The 22,471-nt window shown below is 44.5% G+C and overlaps 1 protein-coding gene across 1 annotated transcript; it reads left to right on the top strand.

Annotated features, from left to right (window-relative positions):
• Positions 1-2,992: 2,992 nt before the first annotated feature.
• On the top strand, positions 2,993-16,318 carry MYOZ3 (myozenin 3). The gene is made up of 5 exons (XM_073567964.1): positions 2,993-4,489; positions 6,840-6,994; positions 9,327-9,531; positions 11,440-11,614; positions 14,053-16,318. Exons 1-5 carry the CDS (start codon positions 4,312-4,314, stop codon positions 14,237-14,239), a joined length of 900 nt encoding a protein of 299 aa, XP_073424065.1. The 5' UTR covers positions 2,993-4,311; the 3' UTR covers positions 14,240-16,318.
• The last annotated feature ends 6,153 nt before the right edge of the window (positions 16,319-22,471 follow it).

Below are 22,471 nucleotides of genomic sequence, written 5' to 3'. Positions count from 1 at the left end.
TTAAAGCACAACGGTGCAAATACCCTCCTGGGTAACGAGATTAATGATTGTTATTCCCTCCTGGGGTTCTGGAAGCTGATGATTGTGAAGTGCTACCAGGTGAAAGGAACGCATGGGCAGTCCTCAGGTACTCTTCTTCCAGTGGGGTGAAACTTGTGGCTTTCTGTACTTTTGGCGCACCTTGGCACATGGGGGCAGTAGGGGTTTCTGCCTGCAGGTCTGGATAAGATCCTCCGGGACTCGCCTGATGTTCATGGCGTACCAGCCTCTCAGACCTTCGTGATCTCCCGGGCTCAGGTTCCTGTCAGGATGCCCCTTCCTCAAGTGTGGCTCCACATCCCTCCGATTGAAGAACAGATCGGAGATCCGGCTAGGGTCATGGATAAAGCCGAACCCCCTCCCTGATTCACATTCAGGACGTGGCCCCAACCTGCCACATCTCTGGGACCATAATGACCGGCACGGGTCCGCTCCTTCCGGTCCAAATCTGGGCCTAGTACTGCTAACTGGTGCTGCTCCCTCTCCCGGTGTTCAGCTGCCAGTTGCCGGATGGTAGCTTGACAACTAGCCCAGTTCTCATCATCTTCCCTTTCCTCCCGGGACCGATCTAGGCTGGTTTGGCACTGCGGCACCACCTTCAGGGGTTCCGGTGTCCCCCCCGGGGACTGGTATCCCGGTCCCAGACCAGATCTAGCACGACCTGGCCAGCTGCTGCGACCGCGGTACACCCCAGGGCCTTCCCAGGTGTCGGGGCATCAGATGTACCTGGAGCCTCCGGGCGGTGTGGTCTCTGCTCCGGGCCGGTGGCAGTAGGTGATGGCTCGGGGTCCGCGGGGGCCTCTGTAGGGACCTGCGCAGCCGCGTTAGGTCCGGACGGGAGCTTCTCTTTCTCCACTTCAGTTCCCGGAGCCTCATATAATTCCTCCCGTGGCGGCAGCAAAGGGGCTTCGGATGCTGCCAGCGGTGCGATGGTAGTGGCAGGCTCCACGGCATCTGCCTGGGGAAGCTCCGCTGCAGCAGCGGCGGTCACCGCAGGTGTAGGCCCCTACTGGGCGCGCTGCCAGTTCAGCCTCCACAAGGCCTCCTGCCTCAGTTGCAGGCTGCGCGTCAGCTGGGCAATTTCGTCCTCCAGCTGCCGGCGGTCCTTCTCCGATACTGGGTTGGAGCCTTCAGCCATGGCGCCAGGGAGATTCGCTTCCCCGCTCTCCACAGGCCTCCTCCCATCTCTCTCCAAAATGGCGTTCTGGCGTTCTTCTTCCTGCCTCGGCCCCTTTCCCGCCACTAGCTTCTGCCCCTCCTTCTTGGGGCGGCGTCTTCTTCCAGCGCCTCCATACCAAGCCAGTATACGAACCCCTCAGGGGGTGGGCCATGTCGCTGTCACATAGTAATTCAGGCAGTGGAGGCCCAAGACTTTTGGTGGTCTTTTCCTAGGACCTCCCATATCGTCACGCCCTTCTTCTCCGCGCCAGTGGCCATTTTTAATGCAGGATGTGTCACAGCAGCGGTGACCAGGGCCGTGGCCCTGGGCGCCCAAGTAATAGCGGGATAATGCTTATGGTGGAATGTAGTTAATGGTATAGTTCGTGACGCCACCTGTGGTGTTCGGCAAGTGAGATGTTAGGCCGACTCTGCAGACAGATCCTATGGGACAGATAGTGTGGTGCAGCAGTGATGTTATAGCCCTCCACAGGCAGGGCTGTTGTCCCAGGGCAAAATAGGTGAAGTGACACTTAGATGGTGTAGTGTCTGGCGCAGGGGATGTAGCAGTGCCAGGCTGGCGGATGCAAGAAGGAATGGAGGACACCAGGGCATGTAGTTCCAAAGCTTTACTCACAGTCTGTAGTGCCCGCTTCTGTGCCATGTCCTCCGGGTCAGTGACTCAGTCAACCTCCAGGCAAGATGGAATCCTCCCTTCCAACACTCCGCCAACTTATGTACCTTTTCTGAACGTCTCCTCTATAGCGCCTTTAAGTGTGAAGATCTCCTAGTACTGAGTTACACTGGAGTTCCTCCTATCAGATGTTCCCAAGAATTCTACTTGTACGGCAGACAGCTGTAGCCTGCTTCGGGGACTCCTTACTCCTGAGCCGCGGCTCTCTATCCGTGTTGCTGTTGTGCCCCAAGTCTTAGATGGGAGTAGTGCATTTACAGCCCACTACTCCACCGGTGTCTGCTGCAGAACCATTAGTGTCCATACAACCTCTGGGACCGGGCCCCGGCCTTGCGCTTAGAACTTCTAGGCAGGGTTCTCTCCTAACCCACGTCCTCTGTGTTCCCTCTTCTCCTACATTCCGTACTTGTCTTTCTTTCCTATGGAAGCTCAGGCTTCAGATCAACGTCTTACTCCTTCTTTCCTTTCCCGTGCCAGCGGACCCGGGTCACTCAGGCCTGCTGCAGCACTCCTTCCTCCATCCCTCTTCCAGGGATCTCCTTCCCTCACTCCTCTCCGAGCGACTTCCTCCCTCAGACTCTCCGGTCTGACTGACTTCACTGACTGACTTGTAATCCTAAACCTTCCCACTCTTTTATGTATCATCAACTCCACCCACCTCCCAGCACGTTTAGTGTTCCGAGCACGGAACCACCAAAGGTGCTCTGCTTCTCTCTAAGCAAGGAGCCACAATGTGGTTTTGCTGAACTACTCTATTGTGTTGGGTGCGAGTGTTGGAGTGTGGTCAGGATTTTCCACCTTACCTGGATGGTGGGGCACCACACCTTAGGAGAAGGTGCAGTACCTCTGTGGCGACTGAGCCTCAGGGGCGCCACATAAGTACATGTATAATGTCATTTACTATGTTTCTATATATAATTATATAGACCTTTAATCCTTCGTGCAAGCTATTATTAGGTATGAGCATAGTGTGTGTTATGTACACTATGGTACATTCCAGTTGCACTCCATGCTCTTCTGTAATGAAGAAGACCATAAGACGTCAATGTGCCTTACTAAGCACATTCTCCGTGTCTCATGGAGCTTTACCCAGCAGTACGGGAAGTCTGTATGCTCCAATATCTGGAATAAAATCTGGGACAATCTAAATGTTGTTGCAACAAACTTGCATGTTGTGGAGACAACTAACAGTATTGTGTCATAAATATCAACGTATAAAGTTATAGGGGTTTTCATATCTTTTCCTACAAACCCCCTACAATAAAAGAGCATCTCATCTAGGTATTTAAAGGGAATTCTAAACCAGAGAATAGAAACAACCCGGCACTATCATTAAACGAGGGTGTAAATCTCATATATTATTCACATGTTAGAAAAAAAACACAGTGAATAAGGTGGTGCCCTGCTTCAAAGAACCCCAGCCGGGGGAGCAAAAGTGATAACGTTCACTGAGGAAGAAAAGCGGCACTCACCCGTTAAAACCACAGGCGCGGGAGTGGACGCGGCTTGCCAGATGAAGGCTGTTTTGTGTATGACAACGCTTCTTTGGGTGCGCTTCTACTAGTTCGCGTATAGGCAGAGGCTTGTCAGTCACAGTCAGCGGGCGGGGAAAAACCACTGGGGACTCGCCTGTACAACTAGTCACCGGTGAACCTCGTCCTATTAAAAATATGTTTTTCTCTGAAATGCTGTAGTGTTTCAGAGACAAACATACATTGCTGGAATCGTATAGTCAGTGGCTGATACATGGTGCCAATGATTTGGGCAGCATGTATCGGCTAACAGGTTCCCTTTAAACCAATGACACACTGTTACCGAAGCAGACAAAATATTCAGAAGCCTAATAGGTCAAATAATGAACCAATGGCTGGTTGACCGTTCCTATCTGAACTAAGTTCCCCTTGAGAAGCCATGTGATAGGCCAATCATGATCCAATCAGTGTCCGTCACTACTCAACACTAATCTTCCCCACAACCAGATCCTTTTTGGCGGGAAAAAAACTGTCCTGAGGAGATGACAAAATCCAACTAGGTGACCAATACTCCCAAGTGGATCCCTCCTAATAATCCAGGATTCCACTATCTTGTCACACATATTAGTGGAGGCAGACGACATGGCGATACTTTTGTCATGCCGTCTGGTGTAGATAAAGGAATAAACCTGTCGAAACCAGTTACCAAACCTACATCATGGCCAATTACTGTAGCCATTTAGTGTATTTCTGGCAATTTATCCCTAGAAAGTCACTCACAAACAGAAACCAAAATGATGTCATTCAGCATCAGAAGCAGAATTACTCACTTTGCACTTTCTAATTAGCGGCGCTGTTCGTAATCCGCCACCCGAGCTCCAGCACCAGCGCTAATCCCTTCTCAGTCACGTGTCTTTACTTTCCCATCTTTGCTGTTAGCTCTTTCCTATGTGCATGACAAGAAATAATACATTGTCTGAGGTAATAAATGGATTAGATAAAATGACGCTGCGGTATAATTATCTTTCTTTGTTTCCAGCCCAGACAATGTTTCCTACGTATGCAGACCTGGTGAAGGAGAGGAAAGGCCTAGCGTCAGCCATAGTCAGAGAAATAACAGGGGAAGGTAAGAACGAGAACAAATAAAATTGCCAGTATGAGGTAAGCCAGATACCGAAAGTCCCGAGCTCCAATGAAAACTCTGCCACAGGCTGCCCTCCCGATATGTGTAAGGGCGCAATCAGACGTCAGGGATTTACAGGAAATCACGCCGAGTTTCATCAGAGTTTTGCCAGTGACCGTTTTTACTATCCGAGTTTCTCTTTCATTTTCTGTCTGGCAATACGAAAAAAAAAAACGCAATTGACTTGCATTGCTGATTTTGATCCGACACTGGGGTCATAATTGTTCACATGTCCTCGATTTTGCATGGAACGTTAATTTTGCAAAATATAGGAATCCCATTTTCCCGTTCCTTCTCTCCCCTGACCTCTCTCATCTGGGAGGTCCCAATTTAGGGGTTTAGACAACTTTCATCTAACGAAAACCTCTTCAAATCCTTCAAAAAATCTTCTGAATGATTTCTTGGGTGTAACATCAGGATGCCCCATCATCGGATCAAGTCCTGGTGGCCTAAAATGGAGGTAGGGTCATGACAAAAAAGGGCTCATGCACATGACCATATATTGGGTCCGAATGCGATCCGACAAAATATCAGATCGCATTCAGACCATTTCTGATCTTTGGGGTCATATGCACATGTTTGATTTTTTTCCTCAGACAAAGCTTGGCTGCGGAAAAAATAACAGATAGCCAAGTTTTACATGATAATCGGATCTGACTCGGCCAAGCAAGTCAATGAGTCTGTGGAAATCACTGGATAACATCTGAATCTGAGTGCAGTACAATTTCCACAGACAGACAAAATGTAGAAGATGGAGACATTTTTTTCTCCATCTTCTCATCTGAGAGAATCAGATCACACTCTGATCAAAGTGTGATTAGCATAATTGTCTCCATTCTCTGAGAGAAAATACACTCATGTGACCCAAGCCTAACTCCCTTCCACCTCCACGAGTGAGCAAAATATGACATTCATTACTGGGCCAAAAATTTAGGCAAGTGAGAAATAAATGCTGCATAGTAAACATGTTTTCAAAATGTAGAAATATTAATAGTTTATTTTTATCAATTAACAAAATGCAAAGAGAAATAGAAATCAAATCAATATGTGGTGTGACCCTACTTTATTTTAGCTACACTTGCACACAGCATTTGTAGGAACTTGGCAGGGAAGTTGTTCCAAACACCTTGGAGAACTGACCACAGATCTTCTGCGGATGTGCTTCTGCTAATCCTTCTTACTTTGCAGCATTTCTTCCATACCTGTCTACAACTTTTGCACAGTACACTTACCTAAGTAAAAACAGCTCACCAAGGCTCCAGGCGTATAGAAGCCCAGATTTTGTGGGACCACATTGCAACATGCGAAGGAAAAGCGGTTCCAGCTTCATGAAATAGCAAACTTCGTTATTTGAAAAATTGATTAAAATAATTCCACTAAACGCGTTTTGAATGTCACTGAGTTCTTTGCCAAAGCTTAGAAACTTTGACAAAGAACGTAGTGACGTTCGAAACGCGTTATCGCAGTAACATGGAATTTTTTTTGCACAATTTTTCAAATAAAGATGTTTGCTATTTCGTGAAGCTGGAACCTCTTTACCTTCACAGTACACCACCTGTATCCACTTGGGTCCCGTTTTGCGGGACAGTTTGCACTCTACTCCTTATCTACTGTGGAATACCTAAATTTGCCGAAAATAGGTTGACTTTTAGATATGTTCAGTAGGAAAATTATGCAAAAAATTGGTTTAAAGTCACGACACCCTATAGGAAACTTGTCAACACTCCCATTTAGAGTGCCCAAAATTTGTCAGGAATTTCATCTTATCTTTTTGTAAGTTTTTCTTCTTTATGACACCTAACAGCCAACGATGATTTACACCATTATTTCCAACCAAAAATGGCGCATGGAATATAACTAGAAGCATTTTACGACTTCTCTTAAACATTCGCTTAGAATCTTTCAAAAAATTGTTGAGCGAGGCGTAAAGGTGTATAAAATCCGCAATGCATTTGGAGAACTTTATATACTCCATTTTTCAAAACGTATTGCTTAGGAAATATACTTTTCTTTTTAAAACTCGTGAAACGTATCTGGACATAAGAAAGGAAGTCAATAAATTTGGGATGTTCTCAACACATTTCAAATAGTTCTGCTATGTTCAGAACAGCTGGAATTTTATTGCTCCGTCTGGCACGGTAATTGGAGAGGCCGGATATTAGTACGCGACATGGAAAATGTAGTTGGAAGGCAAACAGCGCCATCCTGTGCTGAGAGCTTGGTATATATTCTGTACCCTCTGTATGCCATGGGAAATCCTACTCATTGTTTTTTTTTTTGTCTTTTTTTTCAGTGCCGGTGCTAAACCTAGGCAAAAAAGTTAGCGTCCCCCAAGATGTAATGATGGAAGAACTCTCTTTGCAGCGCAATCGAGGCTCTTGTATGTACTTGGAGCGGCAAAAGCGCGTGCAAAGGTTCACATTTGAATACCCCACAGATCGTATCAATGTGAGTATACACAGAATGTGTCAAATATATAGTATATGCAAATGCTTCTAAAATAGAAATTAAGAATATTTGCATATCGTGTTAAAGAGGTCGCCCACTACTTTTTTCGAAGGATGGGCCATCAATATCTCATCAGTGGTGGTCTGACACCTTGCACCTCCACCAATCAAATGATAATGGCACCGGCTGTAAGGCCTCATAAACACAGCAGCGCCGTCATTTCGATGGTGGCTGCGGCTGTGTACTGTGGGTCCACTCCCTATTCAAATGTTTAGCGGGTGAATCTGTAGTGCTTGGAGCGGCCATTGTAGTTTTGAAGCTCCTCAAAACTTTGCAAGTTGCTTTATTTTTCATTTTTGATGGATTTTATTGATCAAAAATCATATATATTTTAGTGGTGTACATAGCCTTCAAGGAAATTGCATAAATAGAAATCAAAAACTCACTGGGATTAACAGTTATCCGATATCTTATCTCATTGGTATCCTTGGGGTTTTCCAATATTAACCCCTTCATAAACATGAGATTTTTTCATTTTTGCGCTTTCGTTTTTTTGTTCCCCTACTTCTCAGAGCCTTAACTTTTTTTATGTTTCTGTCAATATGGCCACATGAGGGCTTGTTTTTTGAGGGACGAGTTGTACTTTTGAATGACACCATTAGTTTTACCATATCATGTACTGGAAAATGGGAAAAAATCCAAATGCGGTGAAATTTAAAAAAAAAGTCCAATTCCACAATTGTTTTTTGGGTTTTTTATTAATCATGTTCACTAAATGCTAAAACTGACCAGTTAATATGATTGTCCAGGTCATTACGAGTCTGCAGATACTAAACATGTATAGGTTCTTTTTACTTTAAGTATTGAAAAAAAATCTGAAATGTAAGAAAAATAATTTCGCCTATGTCATTTTCCGAAACCCGTAGTGTCTCCGTTTTTCTGGATTTGGGTCTGAGTGATGGCTTGTTTTTTACTTGTTTCTAGAGATTGGCGGACTCCTGGATTTTCAGGTCCAGCAGGTTCAGCCGAACAGTTAAAAAAAGTTTGGGTTCGGTGTTACCAAAACAGTACCTGAACCTGAATACAAAGGTGACGTCAATCCCACAAATATGGACCCCACTTGCCTCCGCCACAGGGCAAGTGGGAACAGCTGGGCAATGCGCCAAAATTGATCCATCTAATAGATGTGCCTTTTCTGGGTGGCTGTGGGCTGCTATTTTTAGGCTGGGGAAGACAATATCGATGGCCCCATACCAGCCTGAGAATACTAGCCCTCAGCTGTCTGCTTTCGCTTGGCTGGTTGTCAAAAAATGGGGGGATCCCAAACCATTTTAATTATTTATTTAAATAATTAAAAAAAAAACAGAATGGGGACTCTTCTATTCTTGATAACCAGCCTTGCTAACGCTGACAATTGAGGGTTGAGAGTTGCAGACCCCAGCTGTCAGTTTTGCTGGCTGGTTACCAAAAATACAGGGGAACCAACAACATTTTTTATTTTTTCTTCTTTATTTAGAGCACAGATGCCAGCTGATGAATACTTTTTACCTCTGGTCGCAGCTGTGGGCTCACCCCGTAATTTGATTGCATGGGAACCGCGCTGTCTGACCAGCGGTTATGATTTTACCGCCTATCAGAGGCAGTGTTTGCTGTGCTGTCTTGCACATGACAGCGCAAGAAATACCTGGTGTTCGGGGTGCTGATCCCAAACAGTACCGCAGACTTCCTGGTGAAATCCATGTTTGGGGTCCGTGCCTGAACAGTAGGTGTTCAGTACAGACCCCGAACTTTACTGTTGGGGGTTGCCCATCTCTGCTTGCTTCAATAGTTTCCTTAGGAGACTTGAAGCTGTGATCATTCGATCTCTTGTGCTTCACATAGCAATGCTTACAATCTCCTATGAATGCCGGCCACAAGCCGGTGTTCACAGGATATTCACAATGACAGGCACGGTGGTTTTCTGCAGCCCTCCAGCTTTCATGACAACCAATCGATGCCGCACAATCATGTGCAGGGGCGCCAAAGACCGGGATTTGTGACGCGTTACTGGCCGGTACAAAATGCCACAGTCAGTATTTAACAGGGGCATTTAACTGGTTAACAGCCGCAGGAGGATCTCAAATCCACCCGCAGTTGTTAGAGGCTGTCATATGCTGGGAAAGATGCAAGCTCAGCGACAGAGCCCGCATCAAAGGTAGGGACACGACCTTTGACGTACCTATACGTCAAAGGTCGTGAAGGCGATAAGGGCATCATTGTAGTGGTTGAGCCCACAAAATGGCTTACACCAAAATGTTTTCTTCATCATGTCATATTCATTTCTGTTTCTCAGGCAGGGGGCAAAGTGAATTTCATAAATGCTGACCAGATACTTGCCAATGATGTATCTGGCACACAAGGAGTAGATGGAAAGGAAAACTTTCGTTCAGAAATACATATAATCCCAGGAAGCAACAAGACTCCACCCAACGTTCCCAAAAAGTCTTTAAAGGTTTTACAAAAGAAAATGTCTCTGAATCCAGGTGCTATAGCTCCAGGTAATTATAGTTAATTAACCCAGTCTTAAAATGTACTGTATCTGTCACCAGACATCACACTACAAACTGCAGATATTATTAATAAACCTCTCAAACCGGATGAGGCTGTTGTACTTACTTTGAAAATCTATGACATAATGGTTATATAATATTCTTCAAAAGTTTTCTTGTCTGACGTTTCCATGAGCTGTGCTTTAAAAAAAAGCTCTCATTTTAATATTAGGCAAGAATAAGTTTCAATAAGGATCAGCCATTCTGTCATGGATTTTCATAGTAAGTACACCAGCTTCAACATTTTGACAGCCAACATTCACAGATGTTCTATAAATATATGAGATGTTTGGCCACAGTGTGTAGCAAAAAATGGTGTCTGTTATATTTTTGGTGGACGGTCTTAATACAAAATTGTCCTGGAGGCTCCTGGAAAATGAGTCGACTCCTGTAAAAAAGAGACCTGCCGGACTCCCTGAAGAGATTGAAAATCTCAGATTGTAATATGGGAATTATAGATGTATTCTGTGAGAATCTGTAAGTAAAAAAAATAGGCATGCAGCAGCACATTACTCTGCAACAGTGTTCTTTTCTTTATGCAGTCTGTAACCCATGGGCAACTATGGTCCTCTACCACTGTACCTCCATCAACAGAGAATTTAATTTCATGGAATTCCATATAAATTTGTGATAAAAGAAAAAAATTGTGGCATAATTCTACCAGCTGTAATAGTGACTCTGCCCAAGGTCGCCAGACGGCTGTAAAAAGGGCTTCCGCACACAGGCTTTGTGCTAGCTACTGTATCTGGTGCCAAGAGAGCCATGGTCTTCATCTTTTAACCTCTATACAGAGATGTGGATATACAGTACATGGTGATCCTGAAATGAGACCTTGAAGCACCTGCTGGCTGGTGAAGGGCGCTGGCAGGAATTTTGGGTAGCTGAATCAGAACTAGGAGGCAGAAAAGGGACAAAATCATCAGGCAATAGAAAAGGTCAAAAACTAGAATAACCAGTCTAGTGATGAGCGAGTATACTCGTTGCTCGGGGTTTTCCCGAGCATGCTCGGGTGTCCTCCGAGCATTTTGGCGTGCTCGGAGATTTAGTTTGTGTCGACGCAGCTACATGATTTGTGGCTGCTGGACAGGCTGAATACATGTGAGGAATGCCTGTTTTTAGGGAATCCCCACGTATTCAGGCTGTCTAGCAGCCACAAATCATGTAGCTGCGTCGACACAAACTAAATCTCCGAGCACGCCAAAATACTCGGAGATCACCCGAGTAACGAGTGTACTCGCTCATCACTAATAACCACTAGAACTGCAGAAGCTGAGCACTGAGGCATGAACCAGGTAAAGAGCACCTATAACTGGCAGTGAGAGACAGTTGTTCTGGAGTTTAAATAGAGGGCACCCTTGCCCTGAGCTCAAAGCAGGGAGTAATCCAAAAATAAACAGGAATATACCAAAAGCTCCCTAACTGGACAGCATTAAAAATCTGAGGAAGTAAACAGGATGACCACCATGTTGTTGTCCCGTGTCACCCGCAACAAAGCAGAAACAGAGAGGACCAGTACCGGCATGAATGTTACACTTGTCAACTTTTTCATTCATTGCTTTATGAGGAACACACTACTGGCGTTGCACACAAGAAACTTTCCAAAAATGTTGGATTCCAGGAGGTTTCAGAGACGTTTTGGAAGTCCAGGAGCCAGGAGGTGGGCGTTTTTACAAGGCGTAAGCAAGCAACTAATATGGACCTATTATTAATACTGCCATACGGTACACAAATAACACATTGCATTACATGCTCGTTGGCTGCAACATTTGGAACTTGTCATCTTTCTCGTCTTTGTATTTACTATTTTACAGCTGTGGTCGAGCGACTTCTCATTCCGGTTATTATTTTTGATCACAGGTTATTCTGGGCCATTGAAGGATATACCGTATGAGAGATTTAATAGTACCGCCATACCCAAATCATACCGGTCACCTTGGGTAGAAGCCTACACTGCTGAGCAAGTCGTACAAGCCGATGCACTGCCACCTCCCCCACAAACTCCTCTCAATGTCACATACCGCACATATAACAGGTATGTTAAGGGAACAAGTTTGGGAGTTATCCCTTATAAGTTTGATAGGGAATAATTTCTCAATCACTGGTGTCCGACTGCTGAGACCTCCACGATCCCAAGAGCCCCATCTGTATAGAGAGGTGGTGGAGGCTGCATACCATGCTCCATTCACTCGGAAGCAGCAGTCGGATGTCTCCAGCGATCCCAATGACCAGAGTGACAGTGTGCATGCTCGGCTTCCATTCGACTCAGAGAGACTTGTTCTTGACTTTAATGGGGTTCCCAGCAGTCGGAATGCCTAACCCTAACCCGAGTGCGAGCAAATGTTTAAAATTATGTTGTAAATTTTATATACATCTGTCTAAACTTATGAGCCGCTTCCGAACTTCTGAACACATCATTCACTCTAAAGAAAAAACTGCTATACTAAGACGGACTGCGAGGCTTACTGAGGTATCACATTACAGCTACCTATTAAAGTCTATGGAAAGTCTATACAAGATGTACTGTACTTTCCTCAACATTAAAATTGCAACACCAAGAAGGAAAAGTCATGGAATTACAGAAATAACCGAATCGATAGACCTATAATGATATAGAAATGATGACAAAATGGAAAAAAACATTTTGAAGACATCTTGATTTATTCAAGTATGATTACCGCATACAGAAATAAATGCATTTAAATCACTGTATCGTTGTACCTGGAATGCAGACTAGGAGAGTACAGTATGCCACCCCATAATCCCAGGAGTAGGACCAGTGTCAGGATCCATCATGAACGGCTACTAATGGCATTGCCCACTTGACCCCCAGACCGATTACCGTCTGTCATTGCATTCCAGATAAAAGCAGGACTCATCACTGAGAGGATAGACCTTCATTCTGACACCTATTGCCGTCATGATGGCCTTTGAGAGCGGAGTCATGAAGTCAATTCAACACCAGTAGCTGAACTTCTGGTTCTTAGCCCTGTGTCGTGCAAATGTCTTCTGATGGTTTGTGTAGACACTGTTTGATACCTTAGGCTCCAGATTTACTTGCAGTACAGAATGGATCAATCGTGATACCAGTGGTACGACCATTTCTCCAAAATGTCCAGTACGATAACATCTGCTGCTACTGTGAGCAGCCTGCAGGGCCCAACTGTGCTACTATGGCCTACAGCGTCATCCTGGACTTGTTTCCCATTGAGCATGTCTGGGACTTCATTGATCGACAATTGCAATGGGAGCTGCCAGTAGCAGATCTTGATTTGTCCAAGTGCATTCAGCGTGGCAGAACATTCCTCAGATGACCGTTAGTAGCCTCATTGATTGCAGCCAAGGTGTGTAAGTGCGTAGATTCCTGCTTGTGGCCCTCATACTCCATACTGAATGAATTGAGATGTTTTGAAAGGGTTGCTTCCATTGTTTTAATAATTTGCATATCATTGTCATGTCTACGTGTCCTGTGATTTCCAGAACTCCATGACCATTCCTTCTTGATGTTGCAATTTAAAATGTTGAGGAGTCTAGAAAGGGAAGCAAAAATTCCTCATGTCTCTGTGTGTGCTGTGCATGGGAGACATCAGAGCAGGTAATTTCCACCCACCAATTTATAAACTGCAAAAAATGTAGGACACAAGCAAAATAATGTCCAAAAATAGTGTGAATTTTCAAGAGCATTTTCTGAGAAGTTACCATTAGGCTGGTTTTACACTTGCCGTGTTTTTTGCGGTCCTTTTTTGCGGGCCATATGGCCGTGATTTTTGCGGTCTCCCGCAAAACTTCTTGGATCGCCATTTTTCCCTGTTATAACAAAAACGGTGTACCGCAAAAACAAGCAAACTTTTTTTTGCGGTACCATTGAAATGCATTGCGGCCGAGTCCATAAGCCGTGAAAAATATTGAGCAAGCTTGATATTTTTTCACGGCCGCAAATACGACCCTCACTGCCATACGGAGCACGGCCCTCCTACTAATTTTTGGGGGACGATTTTGCGGCCCCGTAGAAATCTATTGGGGCCCCAAAAACGGCCCGCAAAAATACGGCAAGTGTAAAACCAGCCTTAATCTAGCTTCTGTACCATACCCTTTTACTGATGAATTTCCCACTACGTCCTAATCTATTACTACGGCAGTGAGGCCAACATCGATTTATCTCATCTTTCCATCTCTTGCCATTTCCTAAATTTCCAAGTCCAGAGGGTTCAGACTTGTTTGTCCCTTTTCTTACACAATCCGTTGTAGAAGAACTGAGTGTCACCCTACTGAATAATGTGGCTACGGTGAGACCTATGCAGGATCACACTTCCCATGAGGATAACTGATGGTAACCCATGTAGGCCGTAGAACAGTTGACTCTAGGGATATGTACCATTTGAACACATTAACCAAAAAAGCAATATTCTAATAATATATCAAGAGTGTAAATCATTTTGATTAGTAATTAATCTTATTTGCTCTCGTCTTCAGAACGCCAATCCCCTTTGGAAGTTTATCCGTGGTCAATGGTGCCGATGCTCCAAATATTTTTGAAGAACTTCAGGCTCAGATTGAGGAATCCACTAGTGGACTGGACCTCATGTGTCAAAGGCCCAGCTTCAACAGAGCACCACAGGGGTGGTCAAATAAATACGTCCCGGAGTCTCCGGACTTGTAGGCTTGTATCTGCAGATACATCAAATGCCAATATGGAGATTTCTAAGGGGTAACAGGCTTATTGGCCATCGCTTTGTATTTCTGTGCTTGCTTAATGTGATCCCTGATGCAAATTTGAGGTCAAAGATATACATATTCTTTGGAGAGGTGGAATAAGAAGACTCATCTGAACTATTTGATGCTCTACTAAAGGAGAGTTGAGGTGTTGGGATTGGTTTTGTGTGTTGTGGGGGTTATCAGAATATCGGAATTTGGTGGTAAAAACCATGGTTCAGAATCAGTAGATACAAAGTAGATCTATAGACCTCCACCACATTTGGTTTGAATGGGGCTTCCCACACCCACTAAACCAGATGGATGATCAAGGTTGGCCATACATGTGTAAGTCGAGTGGAATCTACCTCTCCTTTATGCGGCTGTGAGAGGTGGTCAGGTTGGGTCCCTCACCAACTTTAACCTAGTCTGGAGGTGCACATTCGGTCACTGATGCTGGTAAACCATTCCTATCAATTTTCGTCCTCCATCATTTCTTACATAGGGCACAAATGCATAGCTGCTGCATAAACTGAGCCTTTTAATCTTTATTCATGCTTGTTCTGATTTATTTAGGCTTCCTTCAAAAGATCGTAACACCCAGTCCTCTCTTGGTTCTACTGAACAGGACTAAGATTATTCTAGGAAAGTTTACTTTAGTTTCCTGTTGGGGGTTTACATTTTTCACCCATAAAATGGATAATAAATATGGCCTAAAGGTGTCGATATCCTACACTCACATGTACAGTATACTGCCAGGGGAACACAGTCGGGCGCCCCCAATCGTCAGGACAATTGCGCAATTGACTGCAAGTGATGGACGAAGCCTGGGCTGTTTTCACTACTAGGCCGGATACTGGGGAACTCACGGTGAGCGTATGATATATACATATCCGATTCCAATGAAAGAAATTATATATGACCTCCCCTGAAGCTATACGCTACCTGTAATGGGTGTCCAATCAGCCTGTATAAATGACTGGTAGTGGCAGCTAGTGGTTCCTTTGGGCATTGTGGAGTTTGGCAGTAACCGTCCTATAGGACACAGATTTAAGCGATGCCTTGCTTACCAAGCTCCTTGGTTTTGTTTGCTTGCAATGATTGTCATAGCACAGTAGCTTAGCATTGCTGGGACACAGCAGCGCGTGCATGCTAGTCAGACACACGCCCGACTGTGATAAGCAACTGTCTATGGATATTGTACAAACAAAACATGGTGTGGGCGGGATTAGCTTCCTCAGCTCTGCTGTGTTGCAAAATCTAAAAACTCTGATTGTATCAGAATAGCTGCACGCAGAAATCTAAGTGATACCTCGTTGGATACAGCTTCTCTTTGCCTACATTATGCTACTTTCAGATGAGGTAGCAAAATCCTGCAGAGAGACTCTCTTTAAGTCTTCAGAACACAGGTAGATGAGGACTATGCACCCAGACATGTTCCACTCCCTCTAAGAAGATGACTTAGAGGGAGTGGTGTGAGGAGTGATGGTCATCAGATTGCGGAATGGGGACGCAGGTCACTTAGACAAAAGTGACCTGACATTCAGAGAGCAATGGACGGTGGTGGAAGAAACATGAAGAGGACAGAGAACTGTAAGCGCAGGGCCAAACCCCCTGCACTTGCACCTCATTTGCATACAATTTGAATTAGGGATTACTTTTAAACGAAAGCAAGGATTACAAAGAAAGAAGGTACAGATTTAATCTGAATTACAGTGACCCAACACAGATGTGTTTGGTTTATGGTGCAAAAAATCTGCTGACACAATCTCTTTAACCCTCGACAGTATGCAATAAGCTCCTGAGCTCCCTCTTGTGGCAACAGCAGGCAGCTGGTATATTTTCAGTATATGCAGAGGATTTGCAGAAAAAAAAAGAGACATTAAAATGAATAATGAACCTATTTAGACAGATGTCCCTCCTGCATGCTACCAACTCCTTCCATATCAATAATATATAGATACTTTCCAGTGGACCAACAAAGCAAAACTACAGGTGCTGGAATGGGCAAATTAATTTTTATTTTACTCTGTGTTCACTATAAAGAATCGGCATAGTACAGACATGACTTATTTTACTGCTGTTATTTCTTTCTGCACAAAAACGCTTTTTTTTTTTTTTTTTGCTCCATAAAAGCTTATGCCGCGGCTCATTCATGTCTGTTACTGATTTTATCGTCTATCTCTCGCAGTCCTGCTGGGCTATTCATACTGGAAGAAGATTAACATAAATTATGGAAAGTGCATTTACATTTCCAGCTCTCCAAGGCAATTCTGCAATATTTTACATTGAGATGGTGGGGAAAAAAGTAATCGCTCATGAAAGTAAATATAGTGGAGGCAGTCATTATCATATTCCCGCTAGGTTATCTTAGCCCATCCTGATAGGAAGAAATAGTTTTAGAGAGACTTTTTATAGCTCGAGTCGTAAAATTCGGCTGCACTGCACATAAATAGGATATAAAAAGGTGGCAGCGTTCAAGGCTATTTTGGAACATTCTTTTCACTAAGCAAAGTGTCGCCATCTGTGCCTTGTAAAACTTAGTGCAGCTCGAATTTGGGGGTCTCTGGCAATGCATGCCAAAAGCTGGTATCAGATTGTGACATTAAAATAAGTCTCCATGTGCAACTATTTTTCATAGAACCCTAGAATGGTAGATTTGGAAGCGACCTCCAGGGTCATCGTGTCCATCCCCGTGATCAAGGCAGGATTCACTAAACCATCTCAGATAGATGTCTGTCCAGCCTCTGTTTGAAGACTTCCATTGTAGGAGAACGCACCACCTCTCGTGGCAGCCTGTTCCACTCATTGATCGCCCTCACTGTCAAAAAGTTTTTTCTAATATCTAATCTGTATCTTCTCACTTTCAGTTTCAATCCATTGCTTCCTGTGTTTCCATTTGCAAATGAGAATAAGGATGATCCCTCTACACTTTTACAGCTCTTCAGATATTTGTAGACAGTTATTAAGTCTCTTCTTGGCCTTATTTTTTTTTTACAAGCTAAACATTCCCAGATCCTTTAACGGTTCCTGGTAGGACATACTTTGCAGTCTGCTCACCATCCTGCTAGCTCTTCTCTGAACTTGCTCCAGTTTTTCAATGTCTTTCTTAAAACATTGCGCCCAGAACTGGACACAGTATTCCAGATGAGGCCCAACCAAGGAGGAGTAGAGGGGGATAATGACTTCATGTGATCTAGACTCTATGTTTCTCTTAATACATCCTACAACTGTGCTTGCTTTTTTGCTGCTGCATCACACTGTTGACTCATGTGCAGTCTGTGATCTATTAGTATCACTAAGTCTTTTTCACACGTGCTGTTGTTTAGATCTAGTCCTCTATTCTATAGCTGTAATTTTCATTTTTTTTCTTGCCCAGATGTAGAATCTTGCCTTTCTCCGTTAAATACCATACTATTAGTTGCTGCCCATTGTTCAAGCTTATCTAGATCATTCTAAATCCTTTCTGTCTTCTCTAGTGTTAGCTATTAGTGATGAGCGAGTATACTCGTTGCTCGGGTTTTTCCGAGCATGCTCGGGCGTCCTCCGAGTATTTTGGCGTGCTCGGAGATTTAGTTTTCATCTTATCTGCATAATTTGCGACAACTAGACAGCTTGAATACATGTGTGGAATGCCTGTTTGTTAGGGAAATCTCACATGTATTCAGCCTGTCTACAAGTCGCACATAATGCAGATAAGACGATGAAAACTAAATCTCTGAGCATGCCAAAACACTCAGAGGGCACCCGAGCAACGAGTATACTCACTCATCACTATTATCTATCCCTCCCAGCTTTGCATCATCTCCAAATTTTATTACCATATTTTTCAGACTATAAGACGCACTTTTTCCCCAAAAATCTTGGGGGGGGGGGGAGAAAAGGGGGTGCGTCTTATAGCCGGAATGTACTTACAGTTAGCGTGGTGGCAGCAGGAGTCAGCGATTCTTCCGGTGATCCAACGCTGCAGGGCTATGATCTCGCTCCCATCTCAGCCTGGTGCGCAGGTTCAGTGGTGCTCGTTGGTGCGTGGGGCTTCGGAGACGTTTTGGGAAAGCTCAGAGCCCCTCACTTCTATTGCTTCGATGCTGTGGCCTTTGGGAAAATGGCCACCGTAGCATTCACAGATTGAGATCTCGGCTCCTAGATCTCAATCTGCCCATGTGCCGCCTCCGGCAGCCATTCTCCCGGCTGCCAGCTGCCAACAGAGCTTCCGATCCCCCCCGGGTAAGCTGAATTCAGGACTGTAAGATGGACCCCCATTTGACGAATTCATTTTTTTTCCCCATTTTCCTTCTGAAAATTTGGGGTGCGTCTTATAGTGCAAAAAAGTATGGTAGTTTACCTTATCTAGATCATTTATAAAAATGTTGAATAACACTGGGGCCAGGAAAGAGCCGTGTGGCACCCCACTTGAAACAATCTTCCAATTGGATGCACAATCATTTACCAGTTTGATTATGATCTCTGAGCCAGTTATGAATCCTCCTAACCATAGCCTTGTCAGTCCCATACTTAGTCATTTTTTCAACAAGAATAGTATGAGATACTTTATCAAATGCTTTGCTGAAGTCAAGATATATTCTATCTACTGCATTTCTCTGATCCACCCAGTCAGTGATTCCATCATAGAAAGAAATTAGATTAGTCTGGCCTGGCATGACTTGTTTGCTACAAACCCATGCAGGCTGTGGTTAATTACTGAATTCTTATCCAAGTACTTACATACATGCTGTTTAATAATTTGTTCAAAGATCATTCCTGGTAGAGAAGTTAGGGTATGTTTCCATAGGCAGAACCTGGCAGCGCTTTGGACGCAGCACATGTCTGCTCCGTCCAAAGCGCTGCCGGCTTTTGAACGCAGCACGTCCGCTCCATCCAAAGCGCTGCCGGCTTTTGAACGCAGCACGTCCGCTCCATCCAAAGCGCTGCCGGCTTTTGAACTACGGTGATTTCGCATGTGTTCTATGAACCAGGCGGAATCACTGCATCCCATTACATTGTAAAGGTGACTTTATCTTGTGGAGACTGAGCGTCTCCTCAAGATAAAGACATGCTGCTGTCTGGAAAGATACACCGTTTGTCCGTTAATGCAGGGAAGACTTAGGCGTCCCTGCACGCATAGTGGAGATCGGATTTCATGAAATCCCATCCACTATGCTGTAATATCTGGCTGCTGCAGGTTGGACACTGCGGCTGTATGCAGCGTCCAACCCGCAGCGTTTGCTGACCGTGGGAACATACCCTAAGGCTCACTGGCTTGTAATTTCCTGGCTCCATCTTCTATCCTTTTTTGAAGATTTGATGTCTCATTTGCCCTTGTGCAATATTCTGGGACTTCTCCTATTCTCCAGGATTTTTCTAGGATTCTGGCTAGTGGTTCTGCAATTTCCTCTGCTATCTCTTTCAGTACCCTAGGATGTAATTCACCTGGACCAGGAGATTTAAATTCATTTTTATTAATGTATTGAAAAAAAAATGAAGCAACATTGCAAATATTCTTGAAAAAAATGCTTTGTTTCGTGTTCACAGCTCTGCGGCGGAGGTAGCTATGTGTCTCCATCGTTACAGACTACAAATAAACCCTGTGTAGTCTGATCCGAAAGTCATTATCTTCACATTAATATACATTTAGTAAGTCAGTAAGAAGTAGTGGAAAAATGGAAGGTACTGTAGCTTGAAGTGGGTAATTCGGCCCCACATCGTGGAATCAGAAGGGCCGGTGACGTCGTAAAGATACCTGCCGGCTTCTAAAGAATAGCGCAGGTGAGCAATAGCTGCCATTTGTGCAGGCCTGATTTCAGATATCTATAAACGTGATGCCGCCGATCGTGATGAACAGCTGATGCAGGAGCGAGCAGAGCAGTGGAGGACCCCTATACATTTTGCAGCATGCCGATATGGATTGTGACCCTAAGTAGAAGGAAGTGGCTAATGGAGGGATGCACAACCTTTTCTGCACCAAGGGTCACACTGTGAAATTGAACCAATGCCAAGGGAAAAAAAATTTAAAGGGGTATCTATGGCATAGCAATAATATGGACTAATCTATAACGACCGCCTCCACACAAGCAGTTTTTAGTGCGCGAACGTGCTCGGATGTTATCCAAGCACGATCAGGTGCTAACAGAGTATATAAATATATATCTTAACATAATCGGCTTGAGTTGCCGCAGCTATTCGACAGCTGCAACACATGCAATGATTGCCCAACAAACAGACAATCCCTGCCTGTGGTGCAGCTGTCGATCAGCTCGAGTCATGCAGCCGCGGGGACTCGAACATAGTATTCGAGCACAACGAAGATTCTATTAGCAACCGGTCACATTCACCCAACACTAGTCGTTTTCCAAGTTGGTAAAGTATTTGTAGCCCACCAAACTTTTTTTTTTTTTTGTTATATGCAAATTCAAAATCCAAGTCCAGCAGCCTATCAGACTTCAGGCCTCACGGACGTACCTCTCTGTCTATCAGTTGCTGGAGCTGTCGAGTATTTTTTTTACCGTTATTTTGCAGTCCTGTTTTGATGACTCTTGCACATGGCATGGCGGTGTCCATGGAGCCAGTATGGCGGCACACAGTGCCATTTGTTCACCTACTTTCAGGTTTAATGTAGATCTTACCTGCAGCCCTATGTAACTCCATGGATAACATAGGGATAATGTTCATAGTAGGGATGACGTGACCGCATTACTACGTGACACCACAGAACACACAGTGATACAAATCTTAAAATGTAGCAGATGTCACCAGGAGTCTCATTTAAAGAGGTTGTCCACTACTTTCACAGCGATGGCTTGTCTTTCAGTTAGGTCATCAATGTCTTAGGCCTGCTTCACACATCCGTATGTTACCATCAGTCAAAAGCCGCCGTTTTGCAAAAAAAACGGATCCGCCATTTTGCTTGGCGGATCAGTTTTTTTTCCCATTGAGTTTGCATTACTGGCGGATCTTGACGGATGGCCATCCGTTGGATCCATTTTTTTGCGGATCCGCCAAAATTTTGGCGTCCGCCGACATGCCTGGAAGAACAATGCAACGTTTTTTCGCTCTCTCTACTCCCCAGACAGCGGTTCCTTTAAATTTCTTCCTTCGCTGGATCTGTCAAAAAAACGGTCCGGTGGCACACGATATCCGTACACAGGCAGATCCATTTTCCGCCATTTTGGCGGATTACATCTGACAGAAAAAAACTGGTGTGTGAAACAGGCCTTACCAGCCAGGGTCCGACGCCCGGCACCCCTCGGCGATCAGCTGTTAGAACTCCCTTGTCAAGCTGCTCCGTCTTCTATAGTGGCCGAGGCTTGGTAATGCACATCCGCCTCCTAATCAATAGGAGGTGGAAGTGCAGTATCCTGCGGCAGCCACTATCCGATGTCGGAGCAGCTGTGCAACTGGACACTTCCGGCCGATACCAATAACAGCTGATCGGAGGGGGGTAGTGGACAACCTCTTTAACACTGTTACCATCATTAAAGGGAATCTGTCAACAATTTTATGCTATGCAATTTGAAGACAGCACAGATTTCAGTGATGCCTCTCTTATCATGCTCCTTGGTTTTGTTCACTTGTAATGATTGTTTAAGCACCAGGAACTTATCATTGCTGGACTAGAGCACATGCCTGCTGGTCCGACACGCCCCCTTTTTTGATAGCAGCTCAGCTCACTGTCTATGGACATATTTACAGAACTCCGGTGTGGGCGGGGTTAGCTTCCTCAGCTCTGCTGCATTGCTAAATCTAAAAGCTCTGATTGTGTCAGAGCAGCTACATCCATTAATCTAAGTGATACATCAATTAATTCAGTTTCTCTTTGCCTACATCAGACTGCTCTCAGACAAGATAGCAAAAATCTGCTGACAGATTCCCTTTAAGTTTGCATTTAGGAAGTAAATGGAAGGAAAAAAAAAAATCTAGATGTATTTAGCCTCACCTTTCATCAATTTCAAAGTTCCTGGGCTGTCCCACATGTCCCGAAACAGGTCCATAGTCCTGACCGGCTCTAGTATCATGCCTTTCTTTGTTTCACATTCAAACCAAATTTGTGCCCCAATAAACTACAAGTTTACTTACATTAAAGCACTGTCTCTCAGATGTGTAGTCAGGAAGAAACAAAGGAAAGGACTCAAGGCACAAGTAAAGACGGAGGAGTGGACAGCAGGGGATGCTCCACTTAGCACATCGCAGAGCCACAGAACTA

The sequence above is a fragment of the Dendrobates tinctorius genome, unplaced genomic scaffold, assembly GCF_039654945.1.
Source record: "Dendrobates tinctorius isolate UK_male_01 unplaced genomic scaffold, ASM3965494v1 ptg000020l, whole genome shotgun sequence".
Lineage (NCBI taxonomy): Eukaryota > Metazoa > Chordata > Amphibia > Anura > Dendrobatidae > Dendrobates > Dendrobates tinctorius.
Note: the sequence above shows the minus strand (reverse complement) of the source record. Positions and strands in the feature narration are given on the sequence as shown.

What these genes read in the sequence shown, in the direction of transcription:
- MYOZ3 (XM_073567964.1), top strand. Translation starts at nt 4,312, where the DNA reads ATGTGCATGACAAGAAATAATACATTGTCTGAGGTAATAAATGGATTA. An exon ending in CAGAGAAATAACAGGGGAAG is followed by an intron (nt 4,490 to 6,839) that starts GTAAGAACGAGA and finishes CTTTTTTTTCAG; the next exon opens with TGCCGGTGCTAAACCTAGGC. An exon ending in TCCAGGTGCTATAGCTCCAG is followed by an intron (nt 9,532 to 11,439) that starts GTAATTATAGTT and finishes TTTTGATCACAG; the next exon opens with GTTATTCTGGGCCATTGAAG.